The sequence below is a fragment of the Mobula birostris genome, chromosome 14 (genome assembly GCF_030028105.1).
Source record: "Mobula birostris isolate sMobBir1 chromosome 14, sMobBir1.hap1, whole genome shotgun sequence".
Classification (NCBI taxonomy): domain Eukaryota; kingdom Metazoa; phylum Chordata; class Chondrichthyes; order Myliobatiformes; family Myliobatidae; genus Mobula; species Mobula birostris.
This window is the reverse complement of record NC_092383.1, coordinates 69136531-69151827: the sequence shown is the minus strand read 5'-3', so window position 1 is coordinate 69151827 and position 15297 is coordinate 69136531. Positions and strand designations below refer to the sequence as shown.

The following is a 15297-nucleotide window of genomic DNA, read 5'->3' as shown; positions in this document are numbered from 1 at the left end:
CCTGTGGTCTCGCTGTCAAGCACAGGATTGGAAAAAGCTGCAGAAAGTTGCAAAACCAGCCAGCTGCATCATGGACACTCCACAGTATCAAGGACACCTTCAAAAGGCAGCTTCCATCATTGAAGACCTTCGACATCCAGGGCATGCCCTCTTCTCATTGTTACCATCAAGGAAGATCCTGAATAAACACATTCAATAGGAACAGCTTCTTCCCCAACATCATCAGATTTCTGAATGGACAATGAACTCATGTACACTACCTCACTATTCCTTTTCTTTTTTTTTCGCTCTCGTTTTTTCTCGTTTTAAAATTCAAAGTAAATTTATTATCAAAGTACATATATGTCACCATAAACAACCCTGAGATTCATGTACATAAATACTTTACAAAAATATAAAAATAGTGCAAAAGGATATTTTTTGGCAGATGGCATATATCCATACTGGCCATCAAGTGACTATCTTAAGTAATTCTACTTACCTAATTCTCTTTAGGTTACATGGTCGGCCCAACATTGTGGGCCAAAGGGCCTGTAATGTGCTGTAGATTTCTATGTTCTATGCTTAGCTGCACTTGGTCTATAGTTTTTGATATGTGAAGTGATGTGAATCTCTGTCTAGATATGAAGGGTCTCTGCCCAAACATATGTTCTCTATTCCTCTCCATAGATGGTACCTGACCTGTTGAGTTCCTCCAGCATGTAACTCTGGATTTCCAGCATCTGCAGAATCTCTTGTGTAAATACTTAACTGTTGTGGGAGTACAGGTCATTTGTTGCAGATATAATTCATTCTAGTGCACCTTCCTGATATCCTTAAAATAAGCATTTATGCACAGATTTTTCTAAATTTTCTGAAAGGAGTAAACCACTATTAAACTTGAGTTCAAATAAATGTTAAAATTTATATTATTGTCGTCAACTTGCATTGTAAATGAATTTGGCTAAATCGATGACTGTGAACAACCTTGTTGAAGAAGTTTACTCAATTGTACTAATCAAAGACTTGAAGCTGCAACTCCCTCTCCAATGCACAGTAGCTGTTTTTGTTTTTATTTCAGAATTCAGATGTCTGCATATTTTTAAATTTTGTAGCCTGCTATCACAGTGCTATCAAGGAAGAAGGTATATAAAACAATGAACACATATCAAAGTTGCTGGTGAACGCAGCAGGCCAAGCAGCACCTCTTCCTACAGATGCTGCTTAGCCTGCTGAGTTCACCAGCAACTTTGATGTGTGTTGCTTGAATTTCCAGCATCTGCAGAATTCCTGTTGTTTGCATATAAAACAATGATCTGCCAACACTGGTCAGAGAAAGTAATTTAATCTCTCCATCTGGTGTTTAAACATTGTGGTGATCAGACAGCTGAGATCAATGGCCCCACTGGGGACACCTGCCCAAATCCACATGTCAATCAACTCCTTCAATCGTCAAGGAGACGGCCCACCTGGAAATATTACGCACTCTAATTGGACAGCCCGGTGCAGGAGGTCTACCCTGGCCAATGAGAAAGGAGCATTGACACCGCTCGCCAACATGGCTGCTTGTCGTATAGTTTGTGGGGATTTATTTAAAATTTTAACCATTTTTTGACGTGGTGGTTCGCTTTACTGCTTCGGTTTTTCAGTCGCAATTCGGATAATTTTAAACCGGAATTTGTGAGAGGAGAGTGTCATGGCGAATGAAAACAGGAGGCAATTCTGGAAGCGGAACAGCAAGGTTCCCGGAAGGTTCGTGTTCTTGCTTACTGACTCTGGGACGGCTGATGCCTCTTGCAATTATTTCCTGCACCCTCACCCTGCTGCTAATTTCGCGTTAATGTTTGCTTTTGAGATTGTAAATATGCAATCCCCTTTTAGCAATTTGTTTTATCGGGAGCACAGAGAAAGAATTGTTTTGTCAGGTCTTAGTCCCCGTGGCACTGTGTAGTTCTTTTCAGTGTCATATTTTACTGATGCATTTTTAATACCTTTCAAAGTAACTTCTGTATAGAGTGGAGACTATAGAAATCTTAGCATAGGCTGCCTTGTCAGAAAGCGTCTGGTTAGTTTTTTTTTAATTTTGACTTTCACTGAAGCCTACATCTGATTACAAGGTTGTGCAACTTTTGATATGACCAGTTTTATGTCAGGCGTACTGGAATGATACAAAGTAACGTCTGTGTTGAGATCTGATACTTCAAAAAGAACCAAAGATGGAAAACCATTCCAATTAGTTATTTGCATAAATACTACTTGTCAGTTACCATCCTCTTTAAAATTTCAATCTGTAATCCATTTTAACAGTATAGATTCTGCATCAGAATGGTATAACAAGATAAATAAGCTTCTCGCAAATAAGTTTTGCCGCTTAGGTTTGAGAAAACTTATTAATTTTCTGAGTATTTTTAATTTTGCAATACCAATGATATTTTTCAAAGGAAAATGTCTGTTTAATGAAAATATGTGAAATCACGCTTTGTTTCGTTCAGTTGGTGTTAGTGAGTGTTCAGTCTCCATTAAGTTTATTTATATTATGTTCTATACTTTCACATCTATGTGTGGATTTAAATTCTTGTTAAACTTTTGTAGAACAGATTTATTGCTTGTGCTATTTTTCTGTCCCTTGAAATGTGGGAGTCATTGGCAAAGCCCTTGTTTATTGCCTACTCCAACTACTCTTGAGAAGATGGAGGAAGCCACTTTCTCAAACTGTTGTAGCCCTAATGAAGGTTGTGTCCAAACTGCTATTGACTAAGACATTGAAGGAGTACAGTGTACAACTTGGAGGAGAGTCTGCGGGTGGCTGTGTTCCCATATGATTACAGTGGATGTATAATTTAAATAGGTGGCTACAAATATATTGAAGTCCCCAATATTGCATTCCCATGAATCAATGGCACACGTAGGGTTTAAGTACAAATAGTGTAATTTATAATAATTCAAGGATTCAGTAATCTCTTGACTTTAATGCTCAGCTGCCATTTTGTAGAACAGAACAGATACACAAAAATAAATAGTCTATTTAACAGAATAGTATTTTCATTCTGATTTAGTTTTCTGTTTGCTTGTTTCTTCAGGTTATTTCCTGTACATGTCCTGTCAGATACATGGTTATTGGATGTTACATTTTCCATCATCTCTCTCCAACATCTTTGAAGTTTCAGCTGTAAATGTTTGCTTGCGTGCACAGGGATCTGATCCAGACTGTTAATTATTAAATGTTACACTTGTGAAGTGCTTTGACAAACTCTGGCTAAGTTTCCATTAGGACCAAAAGAGCTTGTTCTTTTGGCTGAAACTCAATTGTGTCAGCAAGCAATGTGGATTTGAGACATTTAAGTAATACATTGGCATCGTGGGTTTGTGACACCTGCATGTTTCATAATTAATAGGGAACATTTTCCTCAATAAGCTAGATCATTTTTTTTAAGCTGCTCTAAGTTTGGCAACTTCCAATTGGGACAGCACCATGCTAGTTATGCTTTGAAAAGACAATTTATCACTAGTATGACATGTGACATGTGAATTATATGGAATATCATATGCTATGTAGCACAGTAGTTCTGTGGGTGTGAAATTCTGCATTCTTAAAGCTGTAAAGCAGGTGCTGACTGTCCGTCCCTTTGCCTTTTGTTGTTCAATTAAACTTCTTGGATGCCTGTACAACTTTAATGTGGAGGTGACATTACTTATCTTCCAAGATACTGACAAAGTTTCCTCTTGACATGGATTATTGACAATTGAGGACCATTCTCTCCCTGGTTTAGCCATCCATATCCACAAACTACTTTCCTTCTCTTGGCAGGAGGTGCAGTTTCTGCCTTTTTACCTCTTCTTGCCACTTAGAGATCCAAATGATGTTTCTAGATGAAACTGATATTCACTTACACTTTTTCCCAATTTACTGCATTTTGTTCAGGTAGAATGGGTTGGGTGAAGGAGAAAGACTGTTTGCAATGTGGAGAGGATGAAATGGGTGACTGATGGTCAACTTGAATTTGATGGGCTAAATAGCTGTTTTCCATGTTGTGTTATTCTGATTTGATTTTGGAGAATGAGCTTCTATGATGGTGTTCAGCCATCAGAAAAATCATGCAACAGTATCTGAGAGTAAGTTACTGGTTTTTGAATGTTTTAGATTTCTTCCAACTTTCCTCTGAAAGCATATCATGTTTGCTTTTGTTTAGAATTGAACAGCAAATTACCATTTGATTTGTAGCAAAATCTGAATTGAGTCAGATATGCTTTTAATATGCTTTTTTACGTGTGTTTTTTAAACTATTATAATGTAACTGAAATAGCGATAATTTCCAGTATCTGAAATCCTACATGTTTTAATTTCAGCATGTAATTTTTTTTCTTATTAAATTATTTTTCTGTGCAGTGGTTTGATGAGTTAGGGTCTTCAGCTGTCATATTGCAATAAGATTTAATTGTTTACCAAAAGAAAATGGATACATGGTGCTTCTGGGTTAAGACACCCAATTTATGGACAATCCATACATAGAAACAATATCATTAAATTCAGAAGTCTGATAATAAATTTGTTCTTACAAATGGCAATCTAGATTTTTTTTTTGCCGGTCTTAGTAATTGTTTTTTTCTTTTCGGTCTTAAGTGCTTTTGATGCCATTCATTGCAGCGATGTGGAGTGATTTTTTTTGTATTTTCTGATTTATTGGCAATCATGCAACAATATCTGTGAGTGAGTTACTGTTTTTTTTTGAATATGTGGATATCTTTGAATAAATGGAACCTGTTTGTTACCTGGATGAAATAGAATTACTCTGTAATTAGGTTTGACAACTAGGTTTTTCTCCCACAGTGGCCTTTACATGGTATCGTGGATTAATTGAATTATTTCATAGCTGATTGCCATTATACTTGCATCACATGTATAATCTTACCTAAACATGAGGAAATCTGCAGAATTTCAAGCAACACACATCAAAGTTGCTGGTGAACGCAGCAGACCAGGCAGCATCTCTAGGAAGAGGTACAGTCGGCGTTTCACGCCGAGACCCTTCGTCAGGACTAACTGAAAGAAGAGCTAGTAAGAGATTAGAAAGGGGGAGGGGAGATCCGAAATGATAGGAGAAGACAGGAGGGGGAGGGATGGAGTTAAGAGCTGGAAAGTTGATTGGCAAAAGGGATATGAGAGGATCATGGGACAGGAGGCCCAGGGAGAAGGAAGGAAGGGGGAGCCCAGAGGATGGGCAAGGGGTATAGTGAGAGGGATAGAGGGAGAAAAAGAGAGAGAAAGAATGTGTGTGTATATAAATAAATAACGGATGGGGTATGAGGGGGAGGTGGGGCATTAGCGGAAGTTAGAAATGTCAATGTTCATGCTACCCCTTTTCTTTCTCCCTAGGCCTCCTGTTCCATGATCCTCTCATATCCCTTTTGCCAATCAACTGTCCAGCTCTTTGCTCCATTCCTCCCCCTCCTGTCTTCTCGTATCATTTTGGATCTCCCCCTCCCACTTTCAAATCTCTTACTAGCTCTTCTTTCAGTTAGTCCTGACGAAGGGTGTTGGCCGGAAACGTCGACTGTACCTCTTCCTAGACATAATCTTATCTAAGGCTGTTTTAAGTGGTCACAGCAATGATCTGTCACAGTAGAGGAAGTTTACAGGTACCTAGTAAGGTGACCATATATCTGATTTATCATGTTTCTAGTACAGAAGTATTGACAGATGACTAGAATGTCAAGGTCAAGTTTACCAATTGAGTTTATTTGAAGTTAACAAGTTACAATTAGTTTAATAGTCAATGTTGAGACTTGTTATCAGCAGACATAAATGTTATACGTGTCATTTTAGCTGCGCTGTAAATTGGAAAATATAAGGGGTTAATTTGTGATGTACTTGCCTAGAATGAAAGTTTCCTGCTAATTTTCAAACTAACTGATTACTTTGCTCTAGTACAGTCAAATTGTGCTTTGAATGAAGTTGGTGTTACCAGTGATCAACTATCATTGTGCTTTGGAAGTGATTTGGATTTATCATAAGTTATTCCTTTGAGTTATATAAACAAAAAATGGACAAAGCAAATGAGTATTGTTCAAGCTGATTATTTGCATATAACCTGAGCGGCATGGAGGACCCAGATTACCCTTCACTTCATGTACAGTACTTGAAACTTTATTTTTTTAACTGACTATGAAATTCTACTCAGCTTTGTATTTGGATTTAATGACTGCTAAACTGTAAGTTGTAATTTTCCATTTTATAGAGCATCCCTTGCCTATTAGATGTATGAAACTTTGGCATTGATACTAAAACTGATTTTTGTTGATCTACAAATGATACAGCTTGAGCCAAGACATTGCTTCACCTTTACTATTTGTGATAGTCCTCAAGGAAGAGATTCTTTATTGCCAACTGATATATTAAAGGAGATACTAACAACACTGTACTCTACCAGAGGAATGCTGCCTTTCTCATTTATGTTTTTTGATTCTAATTCTGATCTTTGCCTTAAAGAAAACATGTATTTTATGAAGTCAGAATTAACTTGGTGATGCCTTTTTAAAAACAGATAATTTGCATGTAATTCACAGTTCATATCTATTCTGTGATATTTGCACATCTTTTTTTCATCACTCAATGTTCGAGTCTCTCTTAATCAATATAAATCTGATGATAGTAGAGGATTTCATGTCCCTTATTACTTTTGTGGTCTTGAACATACTGATTTTCCACCATATTTGTGTATTGTTTCAAGTTGGTGTCTTTCTTGATTCCACTTGAAATTAAATAGAACTGGACAAAAATTACAGTTAAGTTATGTAAAGGGATAGTATTTGAACAATGCGTGGTTGTAGAATTGAATTGCAGTTGAAGGGCAGAAGTACTTGCATCATGCTCTGAGCAGTGTTATTCAAAGATCTAATTTATATACAGGCTTATTTCTCTCCACTGTCTTTCATTTTAGCTGTTACTTGTAATTAGAAAATGCACTGCATTGTATTATGTAACAAATTTCATTGCCGTGAGAAAGAGTGCTATTTCTTCTGTATTTTCACAGCTCCTTTTATTTGCAATACTTCCTTTCATTTGGGAAGATCTTGACTCTAAATTCTATACATGCAATACATTAATGCAATGTATCGGATTTTTTCCTCCAGATTTTCTATATGAAGTGCAAACGATGCTTGCTTTATTCCGTTTTTACACTTATATGGCATGTCTTTCTCTTCTTTTTTTCTTTCCTTAGTATACAACAAGTTTATGGAGCACAGCATCCCCCATTTGATCCCCGGCTACACAAAAAGTAGGTTTGCAGCATAATTCATTGTTCTCTTGTGATTATGTGAAATACATTTTCAACATGATGACCTTCATTCTGTGAATATAGCCAGAACTTTACAAAGTGGTAGAACAAATTATGTAGAGTAAAAGAGCATCTGCATGATTAGGATTTCATTTTCATATGGCAATCAAAGTAAACACAGAATAACTTTGTAGTTCAAACTAGTAGTTCAGAGTTTGAGGGTAGATGGAATTTTTCACTGAAAATCTGTATTGAGAAGGCAGACTGGACATTACTGGTTAGTAACTATAATGGGATTGATTTGGCAGGAATCTGGTGCAAGATACTTATTTTTCAAAGCCTCTCCATTCCAGTTACTGTTACAAAATGGGAGAGTTTTGAAACATGTTTCAAGTGTCTGCAAGAGATTGTAATTGCCATTTTAAGAGCGGTTGCACATTTGTTAGAACACGACAGTGGGATTTGTGTTTGCAAACACATTCAGCTACTTTTTCTTTTACAAAAGGCTGTTATGTATTACTAAACTCACACTTGTAGGTACATCTGCTTTTTGGCCAATCTACCATCCCATATCTAATCTGGCAATAGGGATAATCTTAAATTTACCTTTCCAAAGTATACACTCAGCGGCCACTATTATTTACACCCGTGCACCTTTTAATGCAACTGTCTAATCAGCCAATCATGTTGCACCAACTCGGTGCATGAAAGTGTGCAGACATGGTTAAGAGATTCAGTTGTTGTTGTTCAGACCAAATATCAGAATGGGGAAGAAATGTGATCTAAATGTCTTTGACCATAGTGTGATGGTTGGTGCCAGACAAAATGGTTTGAGTATCTCAGAAACTGCTGTTCTCCTGGCATTTTCAGCACAACAGTCTCTAGAGCTTACAGAGAATGGTGCAAACCCACCCCCCCCAAAAAAAAAATCCAGTGAGTGGCAGTTCTGTAGGTGAAAATGCTTTGTTAATGAGAGATCAGAAGAGAATAATCAGACTGGTTCAAGCTAATGGGAAGACGAGAGTGACCCAAGTAACCACATATTACAACCATGGTGTGCAGAAGAGCAACTCTGAATGCGTGTTGAATTGTGAAGCAGATGGGTTACAGCAGAAGACCACAAACATACACTATGTTCTCTTTATTAGGTACAGGAGGTACCTAATAAAGTAGCCACTGAGTGTATATGAGTATGATGCATGAAAGTATTGCTGCAACTGGAGTATGTGGGCTTGTTCTAGATTACTTGGATTTCTGTGGTTTTCAATTATTTGAGATTGTTTTGTTGCATTGGAAATGCATGTCAATAATCAAGGAGTATGAAAGGAGTGGATTCCACTTAATTGGGCCATCAGTTAATTGGGGTATCCTGATTTGGGACAATTCTTAAAGAACTTTGTTCCCTTTGTTTATTTAGGACACTATGCTGCTTAATTGGGTCCAGAACTGGTCAGTCATGTCCACTTGTGTGGCTGTTAGACATTACACCATGCTTAGAGCACACAGCTATGTCAATTGTTTGCTTGTGTTCTGTTATCCATTTGGGTTGACAGATGTAGATTTGGAAAGTAGTGATTTTTAACAACAATTTAAAAAAAAAAATTGACCAAAAAAACTTGAGACCCTTGCCATGAAAAGATTTAACATTAGTTGAAAAAATAACCTCTTTGGACCAAATTTAAAGCCATTTGTCTAACACCACTCATTATCAGCTGGTAGAGATAACTGGAGTGCCAAAATCTGTAACTGCACACTTGGTACATTAGCAAGATAAACTGCGAGAAGAATGGGCATTACGTGAGGGACAACAGGGAACATCCCCCAAAAAAGCGTGAAGGTAAGGATTGAATCAGTGATTTCCCATTGAAATTAGACAAAGTGTGTGTGTCAGTGGGCCAAAATGTACTGGTCCCGATGTGTTTCAATTAACTGGAATGCACTGTAATTTCATAAATACACATAAATACACTCTGTCTCCCATGCACAGTTTTACTCAGTCATGCAGCATTTCAAATGTATAATTTATGCTAATTGCTGCAAATTTTTTTTGCTAAAAAGGTATATGATGGGAAGAAATTGGATTGGGATCCACCTGTTTCTCTGTTTCAGCAGGATACTGTGTAGCAGTTTTTTTTTGAGGTTGCAAATAAATGAAAACATTTGGAAACTTGATACTAGGGGCTGAAGGAGTTTTGCTCTTGAACTCTATTCATTGAAGAAGTTTCAAAATTATTTTTATTCGCTTATAAACGTAAGCGGTTACATTTTGGTACAGTTGCCATCCTGATTATAAATTTTGGTTCAATTTTTTAATGTAAATGTGCCTCTCTTGGAGGGGGGAGGGGTGTAGGAAAGTAAATGGGCTGTTTCAATGCAAGTTTCTAACGGAGACCAATCTGCACCCCAGTTTTCTATGATTCTGCTTCTATTGATACATTGCGAGTGTAGGATCTGGTATAAAAATAGTATAAATTATTCTTCTGAGTTCTGTGTTGGGAGTTCATATAGAACAGTCAAGGCTAGTGCAGCAGTGCTGCTTGGTATTCTTCTAGAACATATTTGGATAGGGTAGTTAAGAAAGCTTATGGGGTGTTAGCTTTCATAAGTCAAGGGATAGAGTTTAAGAATCGCGATGTAATGATGCAGCTCTATAAAATTCCTGGTTAGGCCACACTTGGAGTACTGTGTCCAGTTCTGGTCACCTCACTATAGGAAGGATGTGGAAGCATTGGAAAGGGTACAAAGGAGATTTACCAGGATGCTGCCTGGTTTAGAAAGTATGCATTATGATCAGAGATTAAGGGAGCTAGGGCTTTACTCTTTGGAGAGAAGGAGGATGAGAGGAGACATGATAGAGGTGTACAAGATAATAAGAGGAATAGATAGAGTGGATAGCCAGCGCCTCTTCCCCAGGGCACCACTGCTCAATACAAGAGGACATGGCTTTAAGGTAAGGGCTGGGAAGTTCAAGGGGGATATTAGAGGAAGGTTTTTCACTGAGAGAGTGTTTGGTGCGTGGAATGCACTGCCTGAGTCAGTGGTGGAGGCAGATACACTAGTGAAGTTTAAGAGACTACTAGACAGGTACATGGAGGAATTTAAGTCGGGGGCTTATATGGGAGGCAGGGTTTGAGGGTCGGCACAACATTGTGGGCCGAAGGGCCTGTACTGTGCTGTACTATTCTATGTTCTATATTTGATAGGTTTTTAATAAATAGGCTTTTCCCTCTCTTCGATTTATTTTTTTTTTCCCCTTGTGTAAAATATTTAAACCTTGATATCTTCAAAACATTTATCCTGGTGACTACCCAGAACTTGGAGCAGTTCTGCTTAAAGCCACTTTCTAGTTGCTCCTCAAAACTCTCCCATAACTTTCTATATTTTTATATCTTAAAAAAAAAAACACCCATGTAGCCACCTTTTTTTGTACCATCTTCCTGTTTGTCTGGTACGTGAGTGAATTTTCGATTTTTTTTTTTTTTTAATTTTTTTAAAAATGTATGTTTGATGTCTAGTGTTTAGGACAACCGAGCCACTTTGAAGGGGTAAATTTGTTTTTATCCCAAATCTAAAAGATGTTGTTTTGCCCTTAATGTGACACTTCTAAGTGCCCACTTTTGAGCCACACTGAAATCACCTTGCCCTCTGACTTGACACAGTAGGACACTTTGCCATAAAGCAAAGCTACAGAAGGAAAGCTTATATTGAAGAATTGAGTTTTCCAGGGTTAATACTTATGAAAGTCTTTGAAAGTTCTATAGCAGAAGTGGATTCTACACAGTATCTTAGAATCAAAATTTTGGTTTATTTTATCAATTGGGTTTTATGATGAGTTACACTTTCTTACCGAAAGTACTCAACAGTTCCAGATATTTTCATAATTCATTACCTTGAGGATAATCTCCATTCTGGTTTGCTATGAGATCCTGAGATGACTCTCTAAATAGAAATTACTTTATTTCTAAATGGAACTGTTATGGGATGGTCAGGGTTTCCTTACTATTCCCTTCTGGATCCTTTGGTTTTGAGGGCTTGAAGTTTTTCTTCCAAGTAGGTTCCTGTTTGCTTGTAATTGGTTGGTGAACTGTCCTTCCCAGTTTAGTGTGTTCATGTCAATTTTCTTGAGGTACAGTATACTTTCATTGTTTATAGCACTTCCTCTGATCACCATGTGTTCAGTCAGTGACATGAGTATCTAATACTTTAGATGTCAAGAGTTGAACATCACTATAGTGGAATTAATGTCTGTGCTTACTGGATAAAATTGTATACATTTTTATACATAATAGCTTTAACTATAAATTACATTATGTATTGCTAAATTTCAGGACATATACCAGAGATATTAAAACTGATTCAGATTCTGCTCTGATAAGAATACAGGTGATATGGAGAATTTTCTAGGGACATTGCAATAATGCCTCTTCGATGTCTTTGGGTGATGTTGGTGAATTGCTCAGCTTTCACATCCATAAAGAAGATTGAAGACAAAATCAATCTGTATACTTGAATCTTGAATGTAATTATCAGTAAACAATTAATGAAACAAGACTAGTTTCCAAAGATATCATACCCTTCACTAAACTTTGTCATGAATGAATATTCTCGGGAAAAGGTTGTTCCATGGAAAGGTAAGCAGTGTTTAATTTTTATGTTCTGGTGAATTGCATAGGATCATTTGCAGTGTTTGAAGAAGTACATTCTTCATTTGCACCTGTATGCTGCAGCTCAGAAGTATGGAATGCAAAGGTGTTCAGATGACAGCATGCCTGTTCTCTTGCTGCACTGCTAAACTTAATACTGTGTAGCCCCCTGGCAAGCCTCAGGGTCGCTCAGCTTGCTGTCGTCTAGGGAAACAGCTCTCGGCCCTGCCAAACTGGGTAATTAGTTTGTATGAATGCTGTGTGATGTACCCCACCCCGCCCAAATAACAGACAATACATTAGATATGATTAAGTGAGTTACAGTTTATAGATATTCCTGGAACTAATTAATAGAGATAAAATATAAAAGGAAAATGCGCCACACTTATCAAAGTTCAATCTCTTCGTGCACAAACAGTTGGAGCTCGGGCCCCTCCTTCACTCTGTGATCCCCTCGGACCACCTCGACGTGCCGCCTGGGACCATCAACGGTGGTCGACCAGAAGCTCCACACAAGTCCGTCTCTGTCTCCTCTCCTTGCCGAACACCCTGGACCTCGGACTCCTGCTCAGGGTCCGACCCCGTTAGTGGTGTCACAGCACCTGGTCCATTCTCTGTCTCTCTCCTGCCTTCTGCACAAAAACCCACGCATCACACTAACCTACAGACACTCAGAAAGAATAACGTCTATTCCAACTGGTTTGTTCACCCTCTTATCAGTAACATGATCCAAATAAACTGCTAGCGGGAGGACTTTCTCAGCAGTTAACATAACAAAGAAGCCATTTCAATTATAACATAACAAAGAAGCCATTTTAATTAGACTACGCAGTAACATAAAAGAAGAAACCCCTTACAACTGAGTTCTGGGAGCGACTCTGTTGTTCTGAGATGGGAGGCCAGCTATACTTTATTTAGTCCACTCGCTGCAAGTTGTCCATGGGGCTGCTGGCCTGCGTAGAAATGGGAGGTAAAAGTGATTTTCTTTTTGCTATACTTTAACATTTATTTTAGTAAAGTGACTTTTAAATGTAATTTTAAATTCAATATTAACTATTATTTTGCCTCTGTTTATCATTTAAAACAATCTTTCAATTTCTGATTCCTAGAATCGGGTGGCAGGGATTTGTTCCTATGAGAGATTAACTAGATTGGGCCTACAGTCTATGGAATTTAAAGAAATAAATAGTGCTGTCATTAAAATACTCATTTCAGGCTTGATGCAGTGGTGATCATCTTCTGATTTGGACAACTGTTTAAGCGGAGATTTACTTTGGAATTCTGTACCTAAGAGAGGTGTGTGGGCTCAGTGAATATATTCAGACAGGTGATTGATATGTTTTGGATATTGAGGAAAATACGATTAACAAGGGAAGGTAGAATTGAGGTAGAAGAACTTTAATGGTGAAGCAGATGAGTAGTTGAATAACCTACACCTATTTTTATGTTATGCTTTTGGCAGCACAGGGTGTCGAAGGCTTTCGGGATGGAGGCTTCCTGATCAGTAGCTTGAAGCTTAGTTTCTGCTTGCAGACAGCTCTGCTGAGACATGACCAAAAAAACCAAGCAGAGTCCACTTGCCAGCAGAAGGTTAGTTCTTATTTCTCTTGCTGGCAGAAGACACTGTCAAATCATGAAGTGAAGTTCTTTGTAGAATAATGTCATGGAATGGAATTTTAGTATTAATCTATGGGGGATTGCCTGCCTGCTCTTTCTGATTTTCATCCATTTCAGTATCCATTTGCTTCAGCTTACCTGCAGGAAGGTCTAATGCTCAATATATGTATTCCATGCAATTAAGTTCATTAACAAGGTAATCTAATGCAGATATTGCATAGGATAGGTTATTGAGGTCAGACTTGGTGGAGCCTAGTCCTTGTTGCTCTTCAAATATCATTTATAATCTGTATTACAGCTTTGTTTGCTCAGTATGACGTGCCAGTTGTGTCCTTTTTGATATGTCAAAAGCTACTGGAGGATCATAAATATAGTGTCTTAATGTAAGGACTAAAAGAACAAGCCAGGAAACTAAAAGCTTAAATCAGTGATAGGTAAGTTATTGGAAGGAGCATAAACTTTTCTGAGGCTTCCAGCCGGGTCCGGATATCAATTTTAATCCATGTTTTGATGATAAACTCTGCCACCTTCATCAGGGATGATGGCTAGGAGTGTATTGTCCAGTGGTAAATATACTCAACTCCTGCCATCCGTCCCGCCTGGTTGGTGGAAGACTAACCAATCAGGTATCTGCTGTCCCACCTTGTTTAAAATCATATCCCAGTTCTTACTTGGAGTGAGACCTTCGTCTTTGTTAACATTCTTGTTCTTATTTCAATGACTTCCTTCAGGCAGTCCCAAAAGCCATTGGCGTGGCATAGTTGGTTTGTGCTATTGAAGTTAATCCTGTGATCATTGCATATGTAACGTTCTGCCACTGTTAATTTCTCCGGGTAACCCAAACGGATACACCACCAATGCTCTTTGATGTTGGTTTTCACTGTGCCAATATGCGCTGCTCTGCGTCCATAGGGAATCCTGTAAATGCCCGCCGTCTTGAGTCCCAGGTCATCTTTGATCTGTATAAATTGGGATTTGAGCTGCCATATAGATCTTGGAGATCCTTCCAGAAACTGTGGAAATACAGGAAAGATGGGAGTAGCAGCGGGTTCCCCCTCATTGTTCGGTTTCCTGGTTTTTCCTTTGGCCCTTTTAAGAGCCTGATTGATTTCCTTTGTCTTCTAGCTATTCTGTAGGAATGTCATGCGTAATCGTCTTATTTCCTCATTGAGACTTCCTGGGTCTGAAATAGTTTTGACCCCGCTTAGCAAGGTTCCTTGTGAATGCGGAGCAGCGCATATCGGCCAGATGGGGTGCATGGTAGAAACTCGCATTAAGGAACATGGAAGTTGTATCCCATTTGGGTTACTTGGAGAAATCAGCGGTAGCAAGATTGACTTTGACAGCACAGAGCTGCTGTGCCATTGGCTTTTGGGACCAACTGGTGAAGGAGGTAATTGAAATAAGACTAGAGAAAAAGAATTTTTAACAAGGACGAAAGTCTCGCTCCAAGTAAAAACAAGAATATAATTTTAAACAAGGTGGGACATCATAACATTAAAAAAAAATAGGAGCATGAGTAGGCCACCTGGCCTGTCAAGCCTGCTCTGCCATTCAATAAGGTCATGGCTGATCTGACCATGGACTCATCTCCCTCTACCTGCCTTTTTCCTATAACCCTTAATTCCTCTACTATGCAAAAATCTATCCAACCTTGTCTTAAATGTACTTATGGAGGAAGCCTCCACTGCTTCATTGGGCAGCGAATTCCACAAATTCCCTACTTTTTGGTGAATTCACAGTTCCTCCTCATCTCAGTCCTAAATTTACTCCCCCGAATC

General features: G+C 38.3%; 1 protein-coding gene across 3 annotated transcripts in view; it reads left to right on the top strand.

Annotated features, from left to right (window-relative positions):
• Positions 1 to 1512: 1512 nt before the first annotated feature.
• Positions 1513 to 15297, top strand: part of LOC140209958 (TBC1 domain family member 22B-like) — a 375770-nt gene continuing 361985 nt past the window's right edge. The window contains exons 1-3 of one of the 3 annotated variants that reach the window (XM_072278649.1): positions 1707 to 1731; positions 7200 to 7256; positions 13362 to 13489. In XM_072278649.1, the coding sequence (XP_072134750.1) occupies positions 13449 to 13489 (41 nt within the window). In that variant the 5' untranslated portion in view covers positions 1707 to 1731; positions 7200 to 7256; positions 13362 to 13448. Of the gene's footprint in view, positions 1732 to 7199; positions 7257 to 13361; positions 13490 to 15297 lie in introns of all 3 variants that reach the window. The other 2 variants (XM_072278647.1, XM_072278648.1) reach the window with 2 other exon arrangements.